At 48.9% G+C, this 27,733-nt stretch overlaps 1 protein-coding gene across 1 annotated transcript in view; it reads left to right on the top strand.

The window, feature by feature from the left end:
• Window positions 1–8,784: 8,784 nt before the first annotated feature.
• LOC133282546 (olfactory receptor 14J1-like) overlaps window positions 8,785–27,733 on the top strand; it is a 71,841-nt gene continuing 52,892 nt past the window's right edge. The window contains exon 1 of the mRNA XM_061478552.1: window positions 8,785–9,344. Coding sequence (XP_061334536.1) covers window positions 8,785–9,344 — 560 coding nt within the window. The remainder of the gene's footprint in view (window positions 9,345–27,733) is intronic.

Raw genomic sequence — 27,733 nt, 5'->3', positions numbered from 1 at the left:
GCTCTGCTGTACGGAGTCCTCTGCTTCTCCCCATGAGAGCTCTGTGATCTGCCCTTTGAAACCGTGCTGCCCTGCTCTCCACAGAGGACAGATGTTTGTGGGGGTTCTTAAGATCAGTTTGTGTGTGAAGGCATCTTACAGGCAGTGCAAGTTTGAGCACAGGGGAAATGGGAAAGGACTGATGGATGCTGCAGCTCCCCTGGCTCTGCACTAAGCTTCAAAGAGCTGAGAATTTCTCCCTGTTTCAGTACTCTTCTGATTTTCTTTCAAAGAAACAATGTTTTATACCCCCCAAAACAACCTCAGCAATATTATGCCAGTAAATAAATAACACAGACAAAATGATTCTAAGGCCATGCTGAGCTTCAGTTGTGCAGCCCACATGCATCTGAATCAGGAGTACATGTAGAAAACTTTACAACCAAGTTGGATTTCATCTGAAATCCCTTGTGAAAATCAGAGCTCGAGAAATCACTGCTTCAGAGCAAAGCTGACTCCCATCCAATCCAGCCTTGAACACTGCCAGGGATGGGGCAGCCACAGCTTCTCTGGGCACCCTGTGCCAGTGTCCCACCACTCTCAAAGGGAACAACTTCATCTGAATGTCAAGCTAAATCTCCCTTTTTTTTTCAGCTTAAAGCCATTTCCCCTTGTCCTGTCACTGCACAGTCTCATAAAAAGCCCCTCTCCAGATTCTTTGTAGGCCCTGCTTAGACACGGGAAGACTGCTAAGATGTCTCTCTGGAACCTTCTCTTCTCCAGGCTGAAGACCAACATCTCTAAGCCTGTCATCATGGGAAACATGCTCCAGCCCTCAGGGCATCTTTGTGATAATTCATAAGCCCATCATTGAAGGATCATAAGAGAAGAGAGGTTGGAAGGGACTCCAGGAGGTCTCAAGTCTAAGCTGCCAGGACCAGAGTCAGAGCAAGTGGTTCCAGGCTTGATTCAGTGTAAGCTGAAATCCCCAAGGCCAGAGACTGCACAGCCTCTCTGGGTGACCTGATGCAGCCCTTGCCTGAGCCGATGGGAACAAGGTTTCCTTCTGTCCTGGCTGAACCTCTCCTCTGTCGCTGTCCCCCACTGCCTTTTGTCCTCCCACGAGGCACCATGGTGAGGAGCCTGGCTCTGTATTCTCCATGTCCTCCTTTCCGCTACAGGCAGCCAGTCCCCAACAGCCTTCCCTTCTCAAGATCTCAGGTCTCCATGAGCCTTCCCTTCTCCAGGCTGGAGAAGCCCAGCACCCCAGACTCTCCCCACAGGCACCATGCTCCAGTATCTCCTGATCTGAGGGCTCATTACTAAACCCACTCCTGAAGTGGGGATGTGAAGCCTGGATGGAGGATTCCAGATCATCCCTTCCCTTGTTCTCCTGCCATGCTCCTGCTCATACAGCCCACGATGCTGCTGTCCTCCCTTGCTGCCAGGGCACACGCTGCCTCCTGTCCAGCTCCTGCCCACCCAAACCTTTCCCATGGGCTGTTCTCAGCCAGGAAGCCCCAGCCTGTGCCATTGCAGGGCAGTCCCCTGCAGGGACCCCTGTGTCCCCTGCTCCGCTGCCCAGGACACCCTGAGAGCTCTGCAGCCCCCCCATGCCTTCCCATCTCCCCACACCAGCACAACAGCCCCGGCCCCTGGGCTCCCCAAGAGCTCTTCCTGCTCCATCAGCAAGGGAAGGCAATGCAAGGCTAGGGAAGGCAAGGCAACGCAAGGCAAGAAATGGCAAGGCAAGGCAACTCATGGCAAGGCAAGGCAACTCAACGTAAGGCAAGGCAAGGCAAGGCAAGGCAAGGCCATGACAGGCCAGGCCAGGCCAGGCAAGGCAAGGAAATGCAAGGAAAGGCAAGGGAATGCAAGGCCAGGCAAGGCAATGCTAGGCAAGGCAAGGCATGTCCAGGCCAGGCTAGGCCAGGAAAGGCCAGGCAAGTCAAGGCAAGGCAAGAGAAGGACAGGCCAGGCCATGCCAGGCAAGGCAAGGCAAGGCTAGGCAAACAAGGCAAGGCATAGCAAGGGAATGGAAGACACGGCAAGGCAAGTCAAGGCAAGGAAAAGCAAGGCATGGCAAAGGAAAGAATAGCATGGCGAGGCGATGCAAGGCAATGGAAGGCAAGGCAAGGCAAAACATGGCAAGAGAAGGAAAGTCATGGCGAGGTGAGGAGAGGCGAGGAGATGCGAGCTGAGGCAATGGAAGGCAAGGCATGGCAAGTCAAGGGAAGGAAAGGAAAGGGAAGGAAAGGCAAGGCAAGGCAAGGCAAGAAATGGCAAGGCAAGGCATTTCCAGGCCAGGCAAGGCAAGGAAAGGAAAGGAAAGGCAAGGCAATGGAAGGCCAGGCAAGGCAATGCTAGGCAAGGCAAAGCATGTCCAGGCCAGGCCAGGCCAGGCCAGGCCAGGCCAGCAAGGCAAGGCAAGGCAAGGCAAGGCAAGGCAAGGCAAGGCAAGGCAAGGTAAGGCAAGGCAAGGCAAGGAAAGGCAATGCAAGGCCAGGCAAGGCAATGCTAGGCAATGCTAGGCAAGGCAAAGCATGTCCAGGCCAGGCTAGGCCGGGAAAGGCCAGGCAAGTCAAGACAAGGCAAGGGAAGGACAGGCCAGGCCATGCCAGGCAAGGCAAGGCAAGGCTAGGCAAGGCAAGGCAAGGCTAGGCAAGGCAGGGCAAGGCATGGCAAGGGAAGGGAAGACACGGCAAGAGAAGTCAAGGCAAGGAAAGGCAAGGCATGGCAAAGGAAGGAATGGCATGGCAAGGCGATGCGAGGCAATGGAAGTCAAGGCAAGGCAAAACATGGCAAGGGAAGGAAAGTCATGGCAAGGTGAGGAGAGGCGAGGCTACACAAGGCAAGGCAAGGCAAGGCAAGGCATGGCAAGGCAAGGGAAAGAAATTCATGGTGAGTCGAGGTGAGGCGAGGCAAGGCAGGGCAACAGAAATAAAGACAGAGTGAGGTGAAGCGAGACAATGCAAGGCAATGCATGGCAAGGCAAGGGAAGGAAATTCATGGTGAGGCGAGGTGAGGCGAGGCAAGGCAGGGCAACAGAAATAAAGACAGTGAGGTGAAGCGAGGCAATGCAAGGCAATGCATGGCAAGGCAAGGGAAGGAAATTCATGGTGAGGCGAGGTGAGGCAAGACAAGGCAGGGCAACAGAAATAAAGACAGAGTGAGGCGAGGCAAGGCGAGGCAAGGCAAGGAAAGGCAAGGCGAGGAAAGGCAAGGAAAGGAAAGGCGAGGCAAGGAAAGGGAAGGCATGGTGAGGCGAGGGGAGGCAAGGCAAGGCAAGGCGAGGTGAGGCAAGGCGAGGTGAGGCAAGGCAATGCAAGGCAAGGCAAGGCAAGGCGAGGTGAGGCAAGGCAATGCAAGGCAAGGCAAGGTAAGGCAAGGCCATTAAAGGCCAGGAAAGGCGAGGAGAGGTGAGGCAAGGAGAGGCAAGGGAAGGGAAGGAAAGAAAAGGCAAAGCAAGACCCAAACCTGACTCTGCTTAACTTTTGAGATCAGACAAAATGGTGGTGGGTAAAACACACTCTGTGTGTGTGCCAACATGTGTTGCCTGGCCTGGACTAGCCTAGCCTGGCCTTGCCTGGTCTTGCCTTGCATTGACCTAACTTGCCTAGCCTTTCCTGGCATGGCTTGCCTGGCCTTTCTTTGCCTTGCATTGAATTGCCTTGCCATACCTTCCGTTGCTTGACTGTCCTGGCCTAGCCTGACCTTGCCCTGCTTGATGTGGTCTGTCCTGGCCTTGCAGGGCTTTTCTTGCCTTGCCTTGCCCTTCCTGGGCTGGCCTGGCCTTGACTTGCCTTGCTTTGCCTTGCCTTGCCTTACCTTGCCTTACCCATGCCTGGCCTTGCCTGGCATTGCCTTGCCTTGCCTTGCCTTGCACTGCCTTACCTTGCCTTGCCTTGCCTTCCCTTTCCTTGCCTTGCCTTCCATTGCCATGCCTTGCCTTGCCTTTTCTTTCCTTCCCTTGCCTTGCCTCGCCTCACCTTACCTCTTCTTGCCTTTCCTGACCTTTAATGGCCTTGCCTTGCCTTCCCTTGCCTTGCCTTGCATTGCCTTGCCTCCCCTTGCCTCATCATGCCTTCCCTTTCCTTTCCTTTCCTTTCCTTTCCTTTCCTTTCCTTTCCTTTCCTTTCCTTTCCTTTCCTTTCCTTTCCTTTCCTTTCCTTTCCTTTCCTTTCCTTTCCTTTCCTTTCCTTTCCTTTCCTTTCCTTTCCTTTCCTTTCCTTTCCTTTCCTTTCCTTTCCTTTCCTTTCCTTTCCTTTCCTTTCCTTTCCTTTCCTTTCCTCTTTCCTTTCCTTTCCTTTCCTTTCCTCTTTCCTTTCCTTTCCTTTCCTTTCCTTTCCTTTCCTTTCCTTTCCTTTCCTTTCCTTTCCTTTCCTTCCCTTCCCTTCCCTTCCCTTCCCTTCCCTTCCCTTCCCTTCCCTTTCCTTCCCTCTCCTTGCCTTGCCTTCCCTTGCCTTCCCTTGCCTTCCCTTGCCTTGCCTTCCCTTGCCTTGCCTTCCCTTGCCTTGCCTTCCCTTGCCTTGCCTTCCCTCACTATGTCTTTATTTCTGTTGCCCTGGCTTTGCCTCGCCTCACCTCAACTCACCATGAATTTCTTTCCCTTGCCTTGCCATGCCTTGCCTTCCATTGCCTCGCATCGCCTCGCCATGCTATTCCTTCCTTTGCCATGCCTTGCCTTTCCTTGCCTTGACTTGTCTTGCCATATCTTCCCTTCCCTTCCCTTGCCATGCCTTGCCTTGCCTTGCCTAGCCTTGCCTTGCCTTGCCATGCCTTGCCTTGCCTGGCATGGCCTGTCCTGTCCTTCCCTTGCCTTGCCTTGACTTGCCTCGCCTTTCCTGGCCTAGCCTGGCCTGGACATTCCTTGCCTTGCCTAGCATTGCCTTGCCTGGCCTTGCATTGCCTTGCCTTCCCTTGCATTTCCTTACCTTGCCTGGCCTGGCCTGTCCTGTCATGGCCTTGCCTGTCCTTGCCTTGCCTTGCCATTTCTTGCCTTGCGTTGCCTTGCCTTCCCTAGCCTTGCATTGCCTTCCCTTGCTTTGCCTTCCTTTGTCTTGCATTGCCTTGCCTTGCTTGGCCTTGCTTGACACAGATCTCTTGCTGTGTCATGTGCACTTGCCAGTTACTGAGGAAAGTATCCATGGGCTGGGAAAGGAAACAGCGCAGGAGGGAATTTTTAGTTCATTGTAGCTCTTCCTGGGAAAACCTGTAGGGCTCTAGCATCTTGTTCCATATTTTCTGTGGTCACTGTAATGGGTTTCATTATTAAAAAAAGTATTTCATTTTCTACTTCCCTGTGTTCCAGGAGAAAGAGCAACAAGGGCCTCCCCTTGTGCCACAGCTTGTGACACTGTGCAAGACATGACGAGAAAAACAGCTGGGCTGGTACTTGTGGAGAAGCCTGTGGCCTGTAGAGCTTCATCAGGGACAAGGACAGGTTTCTGTGTAAGCACTGACTCAGTTCAGCCCAGCTGTGCTGTACTGAAGAGCAGCACCCCTCACTGCCCTGTGCGGAGTCGGTGCTGGGGTGTGTGCTCCCCACCCCTTCTCTCCTGCCTCCTTTCTCTGCAGTGAAACAGAAACTGTGTTCTCTGAAGAAATTCTTTCTGGCGAGGGTGGTGAGACACTGGAATGTGTTTCCCAGAGAAGTCCCCCATGCCTGTTCTGAAACTGTTTAGGGTTGCTGAAAGAATCACTTCCACAGATACCAGCAAAAGTGATTTTAATGTGAATTTCTAAAAGCAGGATTCCTCAGGATTTGGTGGCGAGGCCCCACTCCACCATCTACAAAAAGAGATTGTGTCAGACTTGGCAAGGATTTATCCAGGACTGGATTCAAGTGATTTACACAGCATTGAACTGAAATCATGTGTATAGAAACTGCAAACAGAAAGGAATAAGGGAGACCCTCTTGTTGAGTCACGAGGTTCAGATTGGATCTCTTTGCTTTCTAAGCTCCCTCTCCGAGAGCAGTCTGCGTGCAGCTGGATTCCATCTTAGTCTCAGGCCTAGTATTCATCTAAAGGATCACAAATGCCAGCTAGCAGCAGTTTGCATTTGTAAACTCAATCACAGGATTTCTAACAGCACTTGATCACTGAAGCTAATATACACGCACTTGCAATTAAATATCCAACCTAACACAACACACTGAGATGGAGCTAGATGGCTGTGCACAGATCTAGATGCATCCCTATGCTAAAGCTGCCCTTGGTGAAGTGAAAAGTAAAAGCAGAGCACAATACTCACAGCAGCTCTGGAAGCATTCCTCAGCGGGCGAAGGGCTGAGTGTCAGTGAGCAGCAGGATCGGCCCAGCCAGATGATCCCCCTATTAGCTAAACTGGAGAGGTTAGGGGGCTATCAGAGATGTCTCACTATGAGGGAGATGCTGCCCACAGTACACTGCGGTCCAGGAGAGGGTTAGGGTTAGTGTTAGGGTTGGGGGTTAGAGCTCAAAGGATCTCTCTCGGGACTAAAAGTTCTAGGGTTGTCAGAGAGGTGTGCTCACCTCTTGCCCCTGTGCCAGCAAAGAGACTAGTACTGAATTCCGGTTATAAATTGAGGGCAATGTTTGGTTGCTTTACTCAGTTGTTAAGAATTTCTTAAATGGGTTTAAGTACGATTATATACATGGAGAGGATTCTGCATCAACATAACTTGTCCAGCTGATTTCTATACTCTAATGCATAGCAGAATGTTTACCATCAAACAGAATTGGATATTAAATTAGTGAAATTAAGGTACGATGTAAAATTCAACTTTAAAGCCCCAGTTGCTGTTGCTGACCATCCAAACAGGGTATCCTAATGAAGATGTTCTCATGCGCAGTGTGTGGACTTGCCAGAGACAGTTTAACGGTTGGACTCGATGTTCTCAAAGGGCCATTTTCAAATTCATTGATTGATTGTAAGAAATGAAGATTTTCAGCCTTAAATCTTTGTATCATCAGAGAACTGGCACTGCAGGAAGGCAGTGTGCCCCCCAGCTGAGGGAGGGAAGATCAGTGCTTGCTACAGGCTGTTTCCCATGGTGTTTCCCTGGAGCCCCAGGGAGCCCTGGAAGGAGCCCAGTGGGGCAGAGGCAGAGACACCTTGGGCTGGGCCTCTGCTGCTAAGCTGGGACCGAGGGGAGACCTGTGAGACACAGGGAGCTTAAAGGCACTTGGCAGTGGAGGATGCTGAGGAGGAGGAGGAGGAACCTTCTGAAGGAGAAACCTTCCCAGCCCTGTTTGTGGTAAGCCACTGTGTGCAGGGCAATGCAGCTGCAGTTTCTCTCTGTGTAGATAAGGAGGAGGATGTGCTGCAGAGCAGGGCTTCCCCTGCACCATGCAGGGACAGGACAAGGCAGGTCCCTTGTCCCGGGGCTGGCTGCAGGGTGTGAATGTGGGTGTGCAGCCAGGGGTGCCCAGCGCTGCCCTTGCAGCAGGGTCCCTGCAGCCCAAAGGCTGTGTGCAGGGGCAGGGACTCTGCTGCCTGCCAGGGTCAACACTCAGCCTGCCAGCGAGCTCCCCATGGAGCTCATGGGGAGCTGAGGGGAAAGGAGAAACTCCTGACAGGGAAGGGAAGTGCTGTATGGGTGACGCTGCTCCAATCTGCCGTCACTCTGAGCACTTCTTCAGAGGGTCCCTCTGAAAGACACTGAGGCATCATTTACCTGATAGGGAAGGATCCTGAGCTTTGATGTTTTTCCCTCTTGGTGGGCAGCTTGGGCAGTGGGAGCTGGGAATTTACTTCTCTGCTTTGGGGGAGGCACCAAGAGTCTTGTGAGGGCTTGTGTGAGCTGCTCCTGAGCCCCTGCACGGGCAGGGGTGTGCAGGGCAGAGCTGAGCACACAGCCCATGGAATGGGCTCTGGGAGCACTGAGAGGGAGCAGAGCTGGGCACAGAGCAGCAGCTCCTGGCAGGGACAGCTCCAGGCAGCAGAGACATGGGCAGGGAGTGGGGGGAAAGTGCAGCCCAGCCCTGGGGAGGTTCAGGCAGGTCTCTTGGGGTCTGCCACTGGGGGTGGCTGCTGGCCGTACTCTGCTGCACACAGCCCTTTGCTTCTCAGCGTGAGAGCTCTGTGGACTGTCCTTTGAAACCGTTCTCCTCTGGTCTCAGCACAGGACAGATGTTTGTGGGAGTTCTTAAGATTAATTTGTGTGTGAAGGCACCTTACAGGCAGTGCAAGTTTGAGCACAGGGCAATTGGGAGAGGACTGATGGACACTGCAGCTCTCTTGTTTCTGCAAAGAACTGAGCCTTTTTGCCTGATGCAATGCTCTTCTGATTGTACCTAGGAAGAAGCCTCAGCAGTGTAATGACATGACTGGGGACGACGCTGAACCTCTCCTCTCCTGCTACAATGTGCTCAGTTGTGAATGTGTAAACTGAACTTCTGTATCTGACATCCCTCCTGTCCTAACCTGTCACTGCCTTTTTCTCCTCTGACACTGCCCCATGCCCAGAGGCAGCAGATGTCCAACGGCAGCTCCATCACCCAGTTCCTCCTCCTGCCATTCGCACACACGCGGGAGCTGCAGCTCTGCCACTTCTGGCTCTTCCTGGGCATCTCCCTGGCTGCGCTCCTGGGCAACGGCCTCATCATCACCAGCACAGCCTGCGACCAGCGCCTCCACACCCCCAGGTACTTCTTCCTCCTCAACCTCTCCCTGCTGGACCTGGGCTGCATCTCCACCACTGTCCCCAAATCCATGGCCAATTCCCTCTGGGACACCAGGGCCATCTCTTACACAGGTTGTGCTGCACAGCTCTTTTTTGTTCTCTTATACATTTCAGCAGAGTATTTTCTCCTCACTGCCATGTCCTATGACCGCTATGTGGCCATCTGCAAGCCCCTGCACTATGGGACCCTCCTGGGCAGCAGAGCTTGTGTCCACATGGCAGCAGCTGCCTGGGGCACTGGGTTTCTCAATGCCCTGGTGCACACAGCCAATACATTTTCACTGCCCCTCTGCCGAGGCAATGATGTGGAGCAGTTCTTCTGTGAAATCCCCCACATCCTCAAGCTCTCCTGCTCACACTCCTACCTCAGGGAAGTTGGGCTTGTTGTGGTTGGTGTCCTGATTGCTGTTGGCTGTTTTGTTTTCATTGTGGGGTCCTATGTGCAGATCTTCAGGGCTGTGCTGAGGATGCCCTCTGAGCAGGGACGCCACAAAGCCTTTTCCACGTGCCTCCCTCACCTGGCCGTGCTTTCCCTCTTTGTCAACACTGTTGTCTTTGCCTACTTGAAGCCGCCCTCCATCTCCTCCCCATCCCTGGATCTGGTGGTGTCAGTGCTGTACTCGGTGGTGCCTCCAGCAGTGAACCCCCTCATCTACAGCCTGAGGAACCAGGAGCTCAAGGATGCTGTGAGGAAGCTGGTGACCAGATGTTTCAGCAGATATACGCTGCTTGCTTTAGCCTTGAAAGGGCTTCCAGTGTAGGTCATGACAGGCCATGTCTGTCTTTCCTGCTTTACATTTGTTTTCCTATTTCAATTTGTGATGATGTTGTCTTCATAGAAATGTCAGTTTTCATCTCCTCCTAATTAAGTTGCCACTCGTGTTGTGTGGCCCACAGACTTCGTGTCACTCTGGTCTCTGACTGTATTTAAGGGAAATAAATGATCCTGCAGCAACTTCTTCTCTGTGATATGTCCTCACATGGCAGGAGTGAAGGGGAATGAAAGCAGCTTTCTGGCTGCTCCAGCTCTGGGATGGCTGCTCTGTGCCTGGAGCAGGAAGAGCCCTTGGGGAGCCCATTGAATGGGGCTGTTGTGCTGGTGTGGGGCGATGGGAAAGCATGGGGGGGCTGCAGAGCTCTCAGGGAGTCCTGGGCAGGGGAGCAGGGGACACAGGGGTCCTGCAGGGATCTCCCCTGCAATGGCACAGGCTGGGGCTGCCTGGCTGAGAACAGCACATGGAAAGGTCTGGGTGGGCCGGAGCTGGACAGGAGGCAGCAAGGGAGGACAGCAGCATCGGGGGCTGTATGAGCAGGAGCACGGCTGGAGAACAAGGGAAGGGATGATCTGGAATACTCCATACAGGTTTCAGATCCCCTGTTCAGGAATGCTATTGGCAAGCAGGAGGGGGTTTAGCAATGGGCCCTCAGGACAGGCAGGGACTGGATCACGGTGCCTGTGGGGAGAGGCTGGGGAAGCTGGGCTTGTCCATCCTGGAGAAGGGAAGGCTGATGGGGACCTGAGATCTTGGGAAGGGAAGGCTGTTGGGGACTGGCCTCCTGTAGCGGCAAGGAGGACATGGAGAATACAGAGACAGGCTCCTCACCGTGGTGCCTGGTGGGAGGACAAAAGGCAGTGGGGGACAGTGACAGAGGAGAGGTTCAGCCAGGACAGAAGGAAACCTTGCTCCCATCGGCTCAGGCAAGTGCTGCATCAGGTCACCCAGAGAGGCTGTGCAGTCTCTGGCCTTGGGGATTTCCAACTCAGCCTGAATTGAGCCTTGAACCACTTGCTCTTACCCTGTTCATGATGGGTTGGACTTGAGACCTCCTGGGGTCCCCTCCAACCTCTGTTCACTTCTGATCCTACAATGATGGGCTTAAGAAAGGTCACAAAGATGCTCTAAGGGCTGGAGAACGTCTCCAATGGAAACGGACTGAGAGATGTGGGTGTTCAACCTGGAGAAGAGAAGGCTCCAGGGAGATATCTTAGCAATCTCTCCATATCTAAGCAGGGCCTACAAGAAATCTGGAGAGGGGTTTTTGCAAGGGCCTGCAGTGACAGAACAAGGGGGAATGGCTTTAAGCTGAAAACGGGGAGATTTACCTTGGACATTCAGATGAAGTTGTTCCCTTTGAGAGTGGTGGGACACTGGCACAGGGTGTCCAGAGAAGCTGTGTCTGCCCCATCCCTGGCAGTGTTCAAGGCCAGGTTGGATGGGAGTCAGCTTTGCTCTGAAGCAGTGCTTTGTCCACCTCTGATGTTCACAAGGGATGACAGATGAAATCCAACTTTATTGTAAAGTTCACTACTTGTACTCATGACTCGAGTGAGTCTGGGCTGCACAAGAGAGGCTCAGCATGGCCTTAGAGTCATTTGGACTGTGTTATTTATTTACTGGCAGAATACTGCTGAGGTGGTTTTTTTTTTTTTGGGGGGTGGGGTGTATAAAACATTCTTTGTTTGACAGAAAATCAGAACAATATTGACACAGGGAGAAGTTCTCAGCTGCTTGTAGCTTAGTGCAGAGCAAGGAGGGCTGCAGTGTCCATCAGTCCTTTCCCATTTGCCCTCTGCTTACAACACTTGTGTATGATGCCTTCACACACAAATTGATCTTAAGAACCCCCACAAACACCTGCCCTGTGCTGAAAGCAGGGGAGAACGGTTTCAAAGGGCAGATCACGGAGCTCTCATGGGGAGAAGCAAAGGACTGCGTGCAGCAGAGAACAGCCAGCAGCCACCTCCAGTCCCAGATGAGGTGCCCTGTCCCCAGAGCATGGTTTACCTTGCACCCAAGGACACCACATCTCCTTTTGGGTCTTCCCAATTAGTTCTCAATCCAGACCATTGCCTTTTCCCACTGCTCTCTCATGGTGCTTAGTTCTCTATACTGATGGCATCACCCATTCCTCTAGAAGCCTCCTTTAGATCAGCTTGCTGAGGGATATTCAATGCATCTCTTGAATTGACACTATAGTAGCAGCCTACAACTAGGTGAAATGTGGCTTCAGAGATGATGGAGGTTTTCTTGCTAGCAGGAAGAGAAGGAAACCTCTGCAAAGTGCAGCTTGGAAGGTTCAGACTCAAAGTTAGGAAAGAGAAATGTCTCTCAAAAGGTGGACTTGTGGTGCAAGAGGTCACCCAGACCCAGTCTGGCTCAGCCCATGGCTTTGTGTTTCAAGGACCTGACAGCAACGGGTGCAGAGATGGGACTGAAGGTACAGAAATGCCAGGTGAGAGCTAGGTGGGAAAGCAAGATGGGTGTCAACAGCCTGAAGGGAAAGAGGTGCAGGCATGGGCCAGTGTAGGACAGCCTGCAGCAGAGATGACAGGGTTCTGGCATGACTGATAGGCCCGAAAGAACAAAAGGCCTCTGTGCCCTGGGCTATGGCAGTTGCCTCTTTCATCAAGGCCTATGAGGAGAACTTTCACTCTCAGGATTTCAGGCTCTGCTTCTCCAAGGCCTGTGGTCAGGGCTTGGCCCTTCTGCATCATCAAACAAACCAAGGGTTTTCTCACCATCAGACACCTGCACTTTGCCTTTGTCTCCTGTAATCACAGCCTCCAGTTACTTGCTTTAACGAGTCCCTGGGGAGGCTTTGTCAGCAGCAGCCCTCAGTGGGGCCCATGAATGCTGAAGGGACCTGGGGCTTTGTTTCTGACTTGGACTTCTTGAGAGGTTTCCTCAGTCTCCTCTCAGCACCTGAGGTTCACGGACTCAGCCCAAATACACCATGGGACTCATTAAACCCTGATGAGCCATGTCTCAGCATGTAGTTTTTGTCAAGTCTTCCAGATTGTCTTCCAGGGAACTGGGGAGGTTTCTGGGTGCAGGAAGATTACAAAGGGCATCTGATAGAAGTTATTTGAAAGGGTTATTTGAAAGGAAAATCTATGAAAGATGAGAGGAATGAAGGACGCGGTGTAACAGGCAGGACAGTGGCAGTGCCGTTACAGGGGAAGATCGGCATTCCTTTGGGATCCCCCTTGTGAAAAGTCATTGGATTGGCAGAGGTCTCTTGGGAGGGAGGACAAGGACACGTTGCGCTTACCTTTGATAAAGGTGCCAAGGGCAACCCAGGGGAACCCAGGCTGCACAAGCTGCCTTTGGTGAGGCGTGTGCCAGCATCAGAGTCCTCTTGGGTGACACCTCTGGGCACCTAAAAGCCATCCGAAGGGTAACTGCTGCCTGGCCAAGCTGAGAGCCTGCAGTTGTGCGTGAGGAGGCAAAGAGTGGATGTGGTTTCCCTCAGCTTCAGCACAGCTCTTGGCACGGTCTCCCTCAAGGCTGCTGTACCCAAGGGGTACACCACAGACATAACAATCCTCCTGTCCTTATACTCCTCCTTGTCTCAAATTCCCCCTTTTTCTGTCCTTTTGCAAATTCTTTTGCAACATTTTTTATATTACCATTACCGTCTAAAGTCTTTTTGAAATAATTTCCCGTTTCTACCTGGTGCTTAATTTCGTTCCTTTGCCAATCGTCATAATTTATCATAGACCATTTACAACAGCAGAGGGAACGTTGTATCATACCGCAAGTAATCAATATTAAAACAAATAACATCAATATTCCTGCAACCGGTTGCCTCAACCAGGAGAGATCAGGTAATCATGAAGTTAAATTTTTCCATATTTCTTCAAAACCCCAGGAGGTGTCATCCATGGCCATTTCATGAAATATCTTAGTTTGTTTCCAAATTTCCCCCAGATCTGTTTCGATTCTGCCACTTTAGTCTGTATAGGAACAACAACTTTCATTGATTATGGAAGAAACCCCTCCTTGTCCTGCCAGTAACATGTCTAGAGCTATTCTGTTTTGTAATACCACTTTAGACAGGCTGGTTATCTCTTGCTGTTCTGCCTGAATTATATCAATGGTTTTACTTTCCATTTCCTCTATGGTTGCTGAGATATTTACAATTGCCTTCTCTAATTCACTTACTCCCAAAGATGGAATTAGCCCTCTTACAAAACTATGAAATGCAGTGTGTCATTCAATAATAGGGTTAAACCTTCTCTTAACCCGTTTAGCAAAACTTCTAATCCAGGTCCCAGAAGGATACCTGTTGATAATAGTAAAATTGGGTATTACAGCACCTAAGGTGCATGCCTCCTTCCAGCTGGGGGGCAGAGTCTTATAAGCATTTTCTCCACATAACCAGTACCTTTAGGAACAGGCCATCACTGAACTACAATACCATCTATATTAATAGCGCGATTGCAATTTGAATGGTGACCTACATCTGTGGCATTGAAACAAGCATGATCTCCTACCCTGGTTCCTGGTGTAATACATCTTTGTGCACAGGTGTAATGTTTATTACCTGGATTAGGATTAACTATTCCAAAGTTTAACCTTTCCTTCGAATACAGATTGCTAGTGTTCACCCACAAATTTGTCCATGAGGCAGTGTTTGGAATTGGAACTATAATTAATGGGAGATCCAGGCTTTCTCCTGATTTAGGCAACTGTGCACACACCCAATAGTCAGTACGATTAAAAACATTAGTAATATTCTGCACTAACTTCAGGTGTAAGTTCTGGTCCCTAGCTCGTGCGCCAGTTATCATATGAGTCCAAATTATGACCGACGCAATTTCATACGTAAGGGTCCTGAAGGTTCGATCCGCCATGTCTTCTGTAGCTCTGGTGCTTTCTTAATTCTTGAATGATGTATCCAAGCAGGTTGTTCCTTTATCTTCACTGCTGTAAAGGGGGTCAGTAATATTGTAGGGGAGTCGTAGAAGAGTCATAGTGTGGTAGAGGAGGCATAGAGGAGTCAGATGGCTAATAGACGGCTCATAGAGCAATCTTAGGAGTCATAGTAGAGTCACAATGGGGGTCATAGAGGTGTCATAGAGGCATCATAGTGGCATCATAGAGGTGTCATAGAGGAGTCATAGAGGAGTCTTAGGGGAGTCAGAGGAGTCATAGAGGAGTCATAGAGGTGTCATAGAGGAGTCCTAGAGAAGTCATACAGGAGTCCTGGATGAGTCATAGAGAGGTCATAGAGCAGTCGTAGAGGAGTCATGGAGGGGTCATAGAGGACTCATAGATGGGTCATTGAGTGGTCATAGAGGAGTCACAGAGGGGTCATGGAGAAGTCATAGAGGAGTCATAGAGGTGTCATGGAGGATTCATGGAGGAGTCATAGAGGAGTCATGAAGGAGTCATACAGGAGTCTGAGAGGAGTCTTGATGTCAAAAGTCACAGAGGTGTCATCGAGAAGTCATAGAGCAGTCATACAGCAGTAACAATGTAGTCATAGAGGAGTCATGGACGAGTCATAGAGGAGTCATAGTGACATAGAGGAATCACAGAGTTGTCATAGAGGTGTCCTAGAAAAGTCAGAGAGGAGTCACAGAGGAATCAGAGAGTCATAGGGCAGTCATAGAGAAGTCATAGAGTCATAGAGGAGTCACAGAGGTTTCATAGAGGTTTCATAGAGGAGTCATAGAGGAGTTGAAGACGGGTCATAGAGGCGTCACAGAGGCATTATAGAGGTGTCATAGAAAAGTCATCCTGTCCACGACTCATAGAGGATTCGGAGAGGAGTCATAGAGTCATAGAGTCATGGAGGTGTCATAGACGACTCATAGAGGAGTTGTAGAGGAGTCATAGAGGAGTCATAGTGTTATAGAGGAGTCATAGAGGAGTCATAGAAGAGTCGGGGGCTCATTGACGACTCAGAGGAGTCATAATAGTCATAGTGGAGTCAGAGGGGTCATAGATGCGTCATAGAAGCATCATAGATGTGTCATAGAGGAGTCATAAAGGTTTCATAGAGTTATAGAGGAGACATTCAGGAATCATAGGGGAGTTATAAAAGAGTCATGGAAGAGTCATAGAGGAGTCATAGAGGAGTCAGAGGAGTCAGAGGAGTCATAGAGGACTCATAGAGGGGTCATAGAGAAGTCATAGAGGAGTCATAGAGGAGTCATAGAGGAGTCATAGAGGAGTCATACTGTCCTAGAGTCAAAGAGGGGTCATAGAAGAGTCATAGTGTCATAGAGTCATAGGGGTGTCATAGAGGAGTCATAGAGCAGTCAAATATCAGTCATAGAGGAGTCATAAAGGAGTCATAGAGGAGTCATAGAGCAGTCAAATATCAGTCATAGAGGAGTCATAAAGGAGTCATAGAGGAGTCATACAGCATTCACAGGGGAGTCATAGAGAGTCATAGAGAAGTCATAGAAGAGTCATGGAGGAATCATGGAGGTATCATAGAGGAGTTATAGAGGAGCCATTGTGTCATAAGGGCATAGCGGAGTCATAGACAGGTCGTAGAGAAGTCATAGAAGTTTCATTTAGTGGTCCTAGAGGAGTCATAGAGGGGTCATGGAGGAGTCATAGAGAAGTCATAAATTCATACATGTGTCATAGAGGAATCAGAGAGGAGTCACAGGAGTCATAGAGTAGTCGGAGAAGTCATAGTGGAGACATAGAGGAGTCATAGAGTAGTCATAGAGGTGCCATAGAGGAGTCATGTAAGAGTCATGGAAGAGTCATAGAGGAGTCATAGAGGAGTTATATCGGAGTCATAATGGAGTCATAGAGAAGTCATGGAATAGTCATGGAGGAGTCATGGAAGCGTCATAGAGGAGTCATAGCGGAGTCATAGGCGTGTCATAGGGGACTCATAGAGGAGTCATAGGGGAGTCATGGAGGAGTTGTACATGAGTCGTCGAGGAGTCATACTGGAGTCATAGAAGAGTCCTAGGGGACTCATAGAGGAGTCCTCGAGGAGTCAAAGAAGATTCTTAGAGGCATCTTAGAGGAGTCATATAAGATTATTAGAGGGTTCATTGAATAGTCACAGATGAGTCATAGAGGATTTATAGTGGAGTTATAGTGGAGTCATAGTGGAGTCATAGAGGAGTCATAGAATGGTCAAAGTGGAGGCATAGAGGAATCATAGAGGATTCAGAGAGGAGTCAGAGAGGAGTCAGAGAGTCATAGAGGTGTCACAGAGTCACAGATGTGTCATAGAGGCGTTATGGAGGAGTTAAGGAGGATTCATAGATGAGTCGTGGTGGAGTCATAATGAAATCATAGAGGAGTCATTCGATTCATACAGGAGTCATAGAATAGTCAAAGAGGAATCATAGAGGAGTCAGAGAGGAGTAAGAGAGGAGTCAGAAAAGAGTCAGAGATTCACAGAGGAGTCATAGAGTCATAGATGTGTCATAGAGGAGCCTTGGAGGAATCAGGAAGGAGTCATAGTGGAGTAATAGAGGAGTCGTATAGTTTTCATGGAGGAGTCATAGAGGGGTCATGGAGGAGTCATAGAGGGGTCATGGAGGAGTCATAGAGGAGTCATGGAGGAGTCATAGAGGAGTCATGGAGGAGTTGGAGGCATCATAGATTCATAGATGTGTCATAGAGGAGTCATTGTGTCATAAAGTCATAGAGGTTTCATGCAGGAGTCATTGAGGGGTCGTAGCAGAGTCATAGAATGGTCATTCTGTGGTCATAGAGGAGTCATAGATAGGTCGTAGAGAAGTCATAGGGGTGTCTTAGAGGAGTCATAGAGGATTCTTAGAGGAGTCTTAGAGGAGTCATATTGGAGTCAGAGAGGAGTCATAGAGGAGTCGTAGAGGAGTCGCAGATTACTCACAGAGAAGTAGAGGAGTGGAAGAGGAATAGTAGATTAGTCATAGTGGTGTCAGAGGATTCATAGAGAAGTCATAAGGGAGTCATAGATTCATAGATGTGTTGTAGAGCATTCATCGAAGTGTCATAGAGGAGTCATTGCCTAAAGTCATAGAGGATTCATACAGGAGTGATAGAGGAGTCATAGAGGAGTCATAGAGAAGTCATAGAGGAATCATAGAGAAGTCATAGAGGAGTCAGAGAGTCAATAAGGTGTCAGAGCAGTCAATAAGGAGTCCTACAGGAGTCATAGAGGAGTCGTGGAGGAGTCATAGAGGAGTCATAGAGGAGTCATAGAGGAGTTGGAGAGTAGACATAGTATCACAGAGTTATAGGGGTGTCATAGAGGAGACAGAGGAATCAAAGAGGATTCATAGAGGAGTCATAGTGTCTTAGAGGAGTCAGAGAGGAGTCAGAGAGGCATCAGAGAGGTGTCCCAGAGGAGTGCTAGAGGAATCCTAGAAAAGTCCTAGGGGAGTCTTAGAGGAGTCCTAGAGGAGTCATGGAGGGGTTATTGGGTGTTCATAGAGGAGTCTTAGATGAGTCATGGAGGATTCATAGAGGAGTCTTAGAGGGGTCATGGAGGAGTCATAGGGGCATCTTAGGATGGTCATAGAGCAATCATAGTGGAGTCATAGAGGAGTAATAGAGTCAAAGAGGAGTCATAGGGGGGTCATAGAGGAGTCATAGAGGAGTCATAGAGGATTCATAGAGGATTCATAGAGGAGTCATAGTGTCATAGAGTCATAGAGGAATCGTAGAGAACTCGTAGAAGAGTCATAGAGGAGTCATAGGGGAGTCATGGATTCATAGATGTGTCATAGAGCATTCATAGATGTGTCATAGAGGAGTCATAGGGGAGTCATAGATTCATAGATGTGTCACAGAGCATTCATAGCGATGTCATAGAGGAGTCATAGAGTAGTCATTGTTCCATGAAGTCATAGAGGATTCATACAGGAGTCATAGAGGAGTCATAGAGGAGTCGCAGAGGAGTCAATAAGGTGTCAGAGCAGTCAATAAGGAGTCCTACAGGAGTCATAGGGGAGTCATGGAGGAGTCATGGAGGAGTCATAGAGGAGTCATAGAGGAGTAATGGAGGTGTCATAGGGGAGTCAGAGAGTAGTCATAGTATCATAGAGTCATAGGGGTATCATAGAGGAGACAGAGGACTCAAAGAGGATTCATAGAGGAGTCATAGTGTCGTATAGGAGTCACAGAGGAGTCATTGAGTAGTCACAGAGGAGTCATAGGGGAGTCATAGCAAAGTCATAGCCGAATCATAGATGAGTCATAGTGGAGTCATAGAGATGTCGTAGAGGAGTCCTAGCGGAGTCATAGAGGAGTCCTAGAGGAGTCATAGAAGAGTCTAAGGGCAGTCATATAGGTGCCACAGAGGAGTCATAGAGTAGTCATAGTGGAGTCAGACTGGAGTCATAGTGGAGTCCTAGAAGTGTCATAGAGGAGTCATAGCGGAGTCCTAGAGGAGTCATAGAAGACTCATAGTGGAGTTTTAGTGGAGTCATAGAGGTGTCATAGGGGAGTCCTAGAGGAATCCTAGAATAGTCCTAACGGAATCATAGATGACTCATAGAGGAGTGTTAGAGGAGTTCTAGGGGAGTCATAGACGAGTCACAGAGGAGTCATAGAGTCAAAGATGAGTCATAGTGGAATCATAGAGGAGTCATTAAGGAGTCAGAGAAGTGTCACAGAGGAGTCACAGAGGAGTCAGGGAGGAGTCCTTGAGGAGTCATAGTGTCATAGAGAAGTCATAGAGGAGTGAAAGAGGAGTCAATGAGGGATCAGAGAGGAGTCAGAGAAGAGTCATAGAGGATTCATAGAGTTGTCATACAGGGGTCACAGTGGAGTCACAGTGCAATCACATTATAGTTATAGAGGTGTCATAGAGGCATCCAAGAGTAGTCACAGAGATGTCATGGAGGAGTCACAGTGTCATGGATATGTCATACAGATGTCCTAGAGGAGTCCAAGAGGAGTCCTAGAGGAGTCATAGTGGAGTCATATTGGAGTCAAAGTGTAGTCATAGTGGAGTCAAACAAGAATCACAGTTCAGTCATAGAGGAGTCATAGAGGTGTCACAGAGGAATCATAGAGTTACAGAACAGTCTTAGAAGGAGTCATAGAGGAGTCTTAGAGGAGTCAAAGAGGAGTCATAGTGGAGTCAAACAGGAGTCACAGAGGAGTCCCAGAGGAGTCACAGGGGAGTCATAGAGTTATAGAGAAGTCCTACAGGAGTCCTAGAGGAGTCAAAGAAGAGTCATAGTGGAGTCAAAGAGGAGACATAGTGTAATCATAGAGGAATCAAAGAGGAGTCACAGAGGAGTCATAGAGTCATAGAGGAGTCATAGAGGAGTCATAGGAGAGACATGAATGAATCACAGTGAAGTCATAGAGTCATCAAAGAGGTGTAATATAGGCGTCAGAGAGGAGTCAGAGAGGAGTAGATGAGTCATTGAGGAGTCATATTGTTATAGAGGAGTCATAGAGGAGTCATAAAGGAATCATAGTGGAGTCATAGGGGCGTCACAGAGGCGTCATAGAGACGCCTTAGAGGAATAATAGATCAGACATAGAGGGGTCAATGAGCGGTCATAGAGGAGTCATAGAGGTGTCATAGAGGAGTCAGAGTCAAGTTAGAGAGAGTCATAGAGTAGTCATAGAGTAGTCATAGTGTCATAGAGGAGTCATAGATTCATAGAAAAGTCATAGAGGAGTCACAGAAAAGTCATAGTGAAGTCATAGAGGACTCAGAGAACTCATAGAAGACTTGTAGAGGAGTCATGGAGGAGTCATGGCGGAGTCTTAGATGAGACATAGTGGAGTCATAAAGGATTCGGAGAGGAGTCATAATGACATAGTGTCATTTAGCTGTCATAGAGGAGTCATGGAGTCAAGGAGGAATCAGAGAGTCATAGAGGGCTCATAAATTAATAGTGTTCATAGAGTCATAGAGGAGTCATAGAGAAGTCATATTGTCATAGAGGATTCATAGTGTCATAGAGGAGTCATAGAGGAGTCATAGAGGAGTCATAGAGGAATCAGAGAGGAGTCAGAGGAGTCATACAGGGCTCACAGTGGAGTCCCGGTGGAGACAAGGTGGAGTCATAGAAGAGTCATAGACGAATCATAGAGGTGTCTTAGAGTCATAGAGGAGTCATAGAGGTGTCTTAGAGTCATAGAGGAGTCGTAGCATCATAGAGGAATCATACTGTCGTAGAGGAGTCATAGAGGAGTAATCCAGGCGTCATAGAGGCATCATAGAGGCATCCAAGAGGAGTCATAGACGCGTCATAAAGGAGTCATAGAGCAGTCCTAGAGGAGTCCTAGAGAAGTCATAGTGGACTCAAAGAGGAGTCATAGTGGAATCATAGAGAAGTCACAGAGGAGTCACAGAGAAGTCATAGAGGAGTCATAGTATCATAGAATAGTCAGAGAGATCAATGAGGGGTCAGAGAGGAGTCATAGAGGCTTCATAGATGCGTCAGAGGCATCCAAAAGGAATCATAGACGAGTCATTCACGAATCATAGAGGAGTCATAGAATCATGGATGTATTATAGAGAAGTCCTAGAGGAGTCCTAGAGGAGTCCTAGATGAGTCTTAGAAGAGTCATAATGGAGTCTTAGAGTCATAGGGGAGTCTTAGATGGGTCACAGAGGAGTCAAAGAGGAGTTAGAGAGGAGTCACAGAGGAGTCACAGAGGAGTCATAGAGTTACAGAGGAGTCATAAAGGAGTACTGGGGAGTCATACAAGAATCATAGTGGAGTCATAGAGGCGTCATAGTGATGTCATAGAGGCGTCTTTGAGGCGACATTGAGGCGTCATAGATTAGTCATAGATGTGTCATAGAGGGGTCACAGAGAGCTCAACGAGGGATCAGAGAGGAGTCAGAGAGGAGTCCTAGAGGAGTCTTAGAAGAGTCATAGAGGAGTCATAGAGGAGTCATGGTGGAATCATAGAGGTGTTGTTCAAGTGTCAGAGAGGATTCATGGAGAAATCACAGCGGCGTCACAGAGGAGTCATAGAAGAGTCATAGAGGAGTCATAGAGGAGTCATGCAGGGGTCACAGTGGAGACACAGAGGAGTCACAGTGGAGTCATAGAGGCTTCATAGAGGCCTTATAGCAGCGTCATAGAGACGTCCAAGAGGAGTCATAGAAGAGTCGTAGAGGTGTCATAAAGGAGTCATAGTGTCATACAGAGTCATAGAGGAGCCATAGAGGAGTCATACAAGGGTCATAGAGGAGTCATAGTGGAGTCATAGAGAGGTCATAGAGGAGACATAGAGGAGTCAGAGAGGAGTCATAGATTTATAGAGGATTCATAGAAGAGTCATAGGGGAGTCATATAAGAGTCATTGAGGAGTCATAGAGGAGTCCCAGTGGAGTCTCAGTGGAGTCACAATACAGACACAGTGGAGTCATAGAGGTGTCATAAAGGTGTCATAGAGGCATCATAGAGGCGTTCAAGAGGAGTCATAGAGGAGTCATAGAACAGTCATAGAGGAGTCAAAGAAGAGTCATAGAGTAGTCATAGAGGAGTCATAGAGGATTCATAGATTTGTAATGGAGGAGTCATGTAGGAGTCATAGAGAAGTCATAGAGGAGTCACAGAGGAGTCATAGAGGAGTCATACAATGGTCACAATCTAGTCACAGTGGAGTCACAGAGGAGTCATACGACGGTCACAATCTAGTCACAGTGGAGTCACAGAGGAGTCATAAAAGCTTCATAGAGGCATCATACAGGCGTCATAGAAGCGTCACAGAGTTGTCATAGAGGTGTCCAAGAGGAGTTATAGACGAGTCATAGACAAGTCATAGAGGAGTCATAGAGCATTCAAATATCTGTCATAGAGGAATCATAGAGTAGTCATAGTTATAGAGGAGTTATAGACGAGTCATAGACAAGTCATAGAGGAGTCATAGAGCATTCAAATATCTGTCATAGAGGAATCATAGTCATAGAGTTATAGAGGAGTTATAGAAGAGTCATAGACAAGTCATAGAGGAGTCATAGAGCATTCAAATATCTTTCATAGAGGAATCAGTCATAGAGTTATAGAGGAGTTATAGACAAGTCATAGAGGAGTCATAGAACATTCAAATATCTGTCATAGACGAATCATAGTCATAGAGTTATAGAGGAGTTATAGACGAGTCATAGACGAGTCATAGACAAGTCATGGAGGAGTCATAGAGCATTCAAATATCTGTCATAGACAAATCATAGTCATAGAGATATAGAGGAGTGGTAGAGGAGTCATAGAGTTATAGCAAAGTCATAGAGGAGTCATAGAGTTATAGAGGATTCATAGAGGAGTCATACAGTTATAGAGGATTCATAGAGGAGTCACAGGGTAGTCATAGTAGAGTCATAGTGGAGTCATAGAGGAGTCATAGAGGAGTAATAAAGGAGTCATAGAGGAGTCATAGAGGAGTCAGTGAAGTCACAGTGGAGTCATAGAGGCATCGTAGGGGTGTCGTAGGTTGGTTCAAGAGGAGTCATAGAAGAGTCATAGAGGAGTCAAAGAAGAGTCATAGAGCAGTAATAGAGGAGTCATAGAGGAGTTGTAGAGTGTTCATAGATGAGTAATAGCAGAGTCATAGAGGAGTCAGAGGAGTCATGAAGGAGTCATAGAGGAGTCATAGAGGAGGAATATAGGACTCATACAGGAGTCATAGAGATGTCATAGTATCATAGAGTCATAGAGAAGTCTTAGAGGAGTCATAGTGTCATAGAGTCATAGAGGAGTCTTAAGAGAAGGCATAGAGCAGTCGTAGAGAAGTCAATAAGATGTCAGAGCAGTCAATAAAGAAGCATAGAGGAGTCATAGAGGTTTTATAGAGGAGTCATAGAGGAGTCATAGAATCATAGAATCATAGAATAGTTCGAGTTGGAAAGGACCTTAAGATCATCAAGTTCCAACCCCCCCTGCAATGGTGTCGTGGTTTAAAGCCAGTCAGGTAACTTGTTCACTCACTCCCAGTGAGTGGTGCCGAGCTGACAACAATCGAGGGCCGTGTCCCCCTCCACCGGGGTTCTCCCCCACTCCCGGAGGAACGGGGAGGAGGATCGAAAAAATGCAACTCCCACGGGTTGAGACAAGAACAGCCCAGCAACCAATGTACACAAATCACCACCGCTACTATCAACTACAACAATGATAAGGGAAAATAACAAGGGAAGAGAATACAATACCACCGGCCAAGAAAACGAGTTCCACCCGGAAGCCCGTGTCCTTCCAGGAAACTCCCAGTCACCCCCCACCCCGGCCATGACGTGCTGTGGTATGGAATACCTCCCTGGCTAGCCCGGGTCAGGCGCCCCATCTCTGCTTCCTCCTGGCTTCCCCTCCTCCCTGTCAGAGCATGAGCCTCACAAAGTCCTTGGTCAGGGTAAACATCACTTAGCAACAACCGAAAACATCGACTTCACCAACACTGTTCTCAGGCTGGAAGTCAAAACACAGCACTGCACCAGCTACCACAAAGGAAAAAAAAAACATGACTGCTACTGCTGAACCCAGGAGATTATCCACCCCTTATTCCATACCATTCATGTCGTGCTCAGATCCCACATTTTCAATACACCATCGCTCTCCCACATATATACATCCATATACATACAGACCAAGAGGAAAAGATCATTTTCTTAGTGCATGGACCAATCCCTATATTCGGTCCATGATGTTCAAAGTTCATTCTCTGTTGGGATGATGGCTGGAGGGAAGTCAGGGCCAGTCGCTGGTGACCTGGAGACATCTAGTTGATGGGCTATAAAAGCATTACACAGCAGGCAACAGCATACAATTGAGTTCACTGGCTGTTTTCCCCTAAAATCAAATCCCCTTGAGGTATACATTGGACTTCCCCATCTTCCTGCATTACCCAACAAGTATATCCAGGCCGCTGAGCAAAAGCAATCCCACGAGTGGGTTTGCCTTTACCTGAAGCAGGAATAACCCAGACTGTCTTCCCCAGCAAATTCTTCATATGCACCACGGGAACTTTGTCCCCCTCTACAATATGTAAAAGTTCTGACTGGGCTGGGCCGGCCCTGTTGGCAGATCCTCTGGTGTTGGCCAACCAGGTGGCCTTTGGTAAGTGTGTATCCCAATGCTTGAAAGTTCCTCCACCCATTGCTCTCAGTGTAGTTTTTAACAGCCCATTGTACCGTTCGATTTTCCCAGAGGCTGGTGCATGGTAGGGGATGTGATATACCCACTCAATGTCATGCTCTTTGGCCCAAATATCTATAAGGTTATTCCGGAAATGAGTCCCATTGTCTGACTCAATTCTCTCTGGGGTGCCGTGTCGCCACAAAATCTGTTTCTCAAGGCCCAGGATAGTGTTCCGGGCAGTGGCATGGGGCACAGCATGTGTTTCCAGCCACCTGGTGGTTGCTTCCACCATGGTAAGCACATGGCGCTTGCCTTGGCGGGTTGGTGGCAGTGTGATATAGTCAATCTGCCAGGCCTCCCCATATTTATACTTCAACCATCGTCCTCCATACCAAAGAGGCTTTAACCGCTTGGCTTGTTTAATTGCAGCACATGTTTCGCACTCATGAATAACCTGGGCAATAGTGTCCATTGTTAAGTCCACCCCTCGATCACGGGCCCACCTGTATGTTGCATCTCTGCCCTGATGGCCTGAAGTGTCATGGGCCCACCGGGCCAAAAATAATTCACCTTTATGTTGCCAATCTAAGTCCATCTGAGCCACTTCAATCTTAGCCGCTTTATCCACTTGTTGGTTGTTCTGGTGTTCCTCAGTGGCCCGACTCTTGGCTACATGGGCATCTACATGACGTACCTTCACCACCAGGTTCTGCACCCTGGCAGCAATATCTTTCCACAGTGCAGCAGCCCAGATGGGTTTACCTCTGCGTTGCCAGTTGCTCTGCTTCCATTGCTTCAACCACCCCCACAGGGCATTTGCCACCATCCATGAGTCAGTATAGAGGTAAAGTACTGGCCACCTTTCTCGTTCAGCAATGTCCAGGGCCAGCTGGATGGCTTTCACCTCGGCAAACTGACTCGATTCACCCTCTCCTTCAGCAGTTTCTGCAACTTGTCGTCCAGGACTCCACACAGCTGCCTTCCATCTCCGATGCTTTCCCACAATACGGCAAGAGCCATCAGTAAACAAGGCATACTGCTTTTCACTTTCTGACAGTTTATTATATGGTGGGGCCTCTTCAGCACGTACCACCTCCTCCTCTGGTGACATTCCAAAATCTTTGCCCTCTGGCCAGTCCATGATGACTTCTAGAATGCCTGGACGACTGGGATTTCCTATTCGAGTTCGTTGTGTAATTAGTGCAGCCCATTTACTCCATGTAGCATCAGTTGCATGATGTGTAGAGGAGACCCTGCCTTTGAACATCCAGCCCAGCACGGGCAGCCGGGGTGCCAGAAGGAGCTGTGCTTCAGTGCCAATCACTTCCGAAGCAGCTCGAACCCCTTCATACGCTGCCAGTATCTCTTTCTCAGTTGGGGTATAGCTGGCCTCAGATCCTTTGTATCCCCGACTCCAAAAGCCGAGGGGTCGACCTCGAGTCTCCCCTGGAGCTTTCTGCCAGAGGCTCCAGGTAGGACCGTTCTCCCCAGCTGCAGTGTACAGCACATTTTTTACATCTGGCCCGGTCCGGACTGGTCCAAGGGCTACTGCATGAACTATCTCACGTTTAATTTGCTCAAAGGCTTGTTGCTGCTCAGGGCCCCATTTAAAATCATTCTTCTTCCGGGTCACATGATAGAGAGGGCTTACAATCGAACTGTAATTTGGGATGTGCATTCTCCAGAACCCCACTGCACCCAAGAAAGCTTGCGTTTCTTTCTTATTAGTTGGTGGAGACATTGCTGTTATCTTGTTGATCACATCTGTGGGGATCTGTCTACGTCCATCTTGCCATTTTATTCCCAAAAATTGAATCTCCTGTGCAGGTCCCTTGACCTTACTCCGTTTTATGGCAAAACCGGCTTTCAGCAGGATTTGGATTATTTTCCTCCCTTTCTCAAAGACTTCTTCCGCTGTATCGCCCCACACAATAATGTCATCAATGTATTGCAGGTGTTCTGGAGCTTGCCCCTGTTCCAGTGCAGTCTGGATCAGTCCGTGGCAAATGGTAGGGCTGTGTTTCCAAGTAAAAGCAAACTGTGTCCTGCACTCTGCTGCCAAAGGAATTGAGAAAAATGCATTGGCAATATCAATCGTGGCATACCACTTGGCTGCCTTTGACTCTTGTTCATACTGAAGTTCTAGCATGTCCGGTATGGCAGCTGAAGTAGGTTTTCCATCCCACTTTGTCATGTCTTCTCCGTGATCCAGCAGGTAAAACCATAGGTTACCCCGTGGCGTATACCTCCTGTATCTCCTCTCTTGAACAATAGGACGCCTTTTGTTAATAGCTGAGACATGTGTTGGTACACGTGAGGAGATGGATAAATCAGATACATCGTCCCTCAATTGTTTGAGGTCCTGGGACAGTTTTTCCACAGCTGAGATGATGGAAGGGGTGGGGTTGTCTTCGAACTCTCGGAGTTTATGAACCATTTCATCCACTGTTAGTGGTACTATGTCATTCCAGGTCACTGTTGCCAATGAATGGGCATATGATGACGGTGCATTCCGTGTAAGTTTTCGCCACATGGGTCGTGTACATTCAACTTCATCTGGATCTATAGGTGTATCCCCGTTATTCGGCTTGATGTGATAGAGCATCTCTACGATGGCCGATTCCCTCAGAGACTGGATGCCTTTGTCTATAGTAGTCCACTTGGCCGAACGACTCGTAACATCGTCCTTGTACGGAAACCTTTCTTTCACAGCTGCCAAGAGCCGCCTCCAAAGGCTGAGGGACTTTTTCCCTCTTTCAATTACTTTGTCAATTCCCCCTTCTCTAGCAAGTGATCCCAGATGCTTGGCTTCTGTGCCTTCTAGTTCGTGACCATCGGCCCCATTGTCCCAGCATCGGAGTAACCACGTGATGATGTGCTCCCCTGGTTGACGGGTAAAATCTTTTCGCATATTCCGCAGCTCGGTTGAGGTCCGAGGTCGAGAAGTTACCTCTTCTTCTTCTTCTTCGTCATGTGATGATGACTCCTGATCAGATTCTGGACCGGGTGGTGAATTCATTGGTTCTTCATCTCGCTTCACCCTTTTTGCCTCCTTTTTGCTTTTTCTCTTGCGTGCAGGGGCAACTGATATTGGTACGAATTGGTCCTCTGGTTTGGCTGCAGTGATTATCACTGTGGTTTGAGTAGCGACTGTACTTGTTGCTGGGGGTGGTGTAGCTACCGTGCTTGGAGCTGGGGTAACCGCGCTGTCTGTTGCAGTTGAAGTTTGAGCAGCTGCTGTACTTGCCACTGGGGTAGCTGCGCAGTTCATTGCAGCCAAAGTTTGA

The sequence above is a fragment of the Pezoporus flaviventris genome, unplaced genomic scaffold (assembly GCF_033815535.1).
Source record: "Pezoporus flaviventris isolate CSIRO_AGI_PZ_B2104156 unplaced genomic scaffold, CSIRO_AGI_Pfla_v1 ptg000127l, whole genome shotgun sequence".
Lineage (NCBI taxonomy): Eukaryota > Metazoa > Chordata > Aves > Psittaciformes > Psittacidae > Pezoporus > Pezoporus flaviventris.
This window is presented reverse-complemented; position numbering and strand designations above follow the sequence as displayed.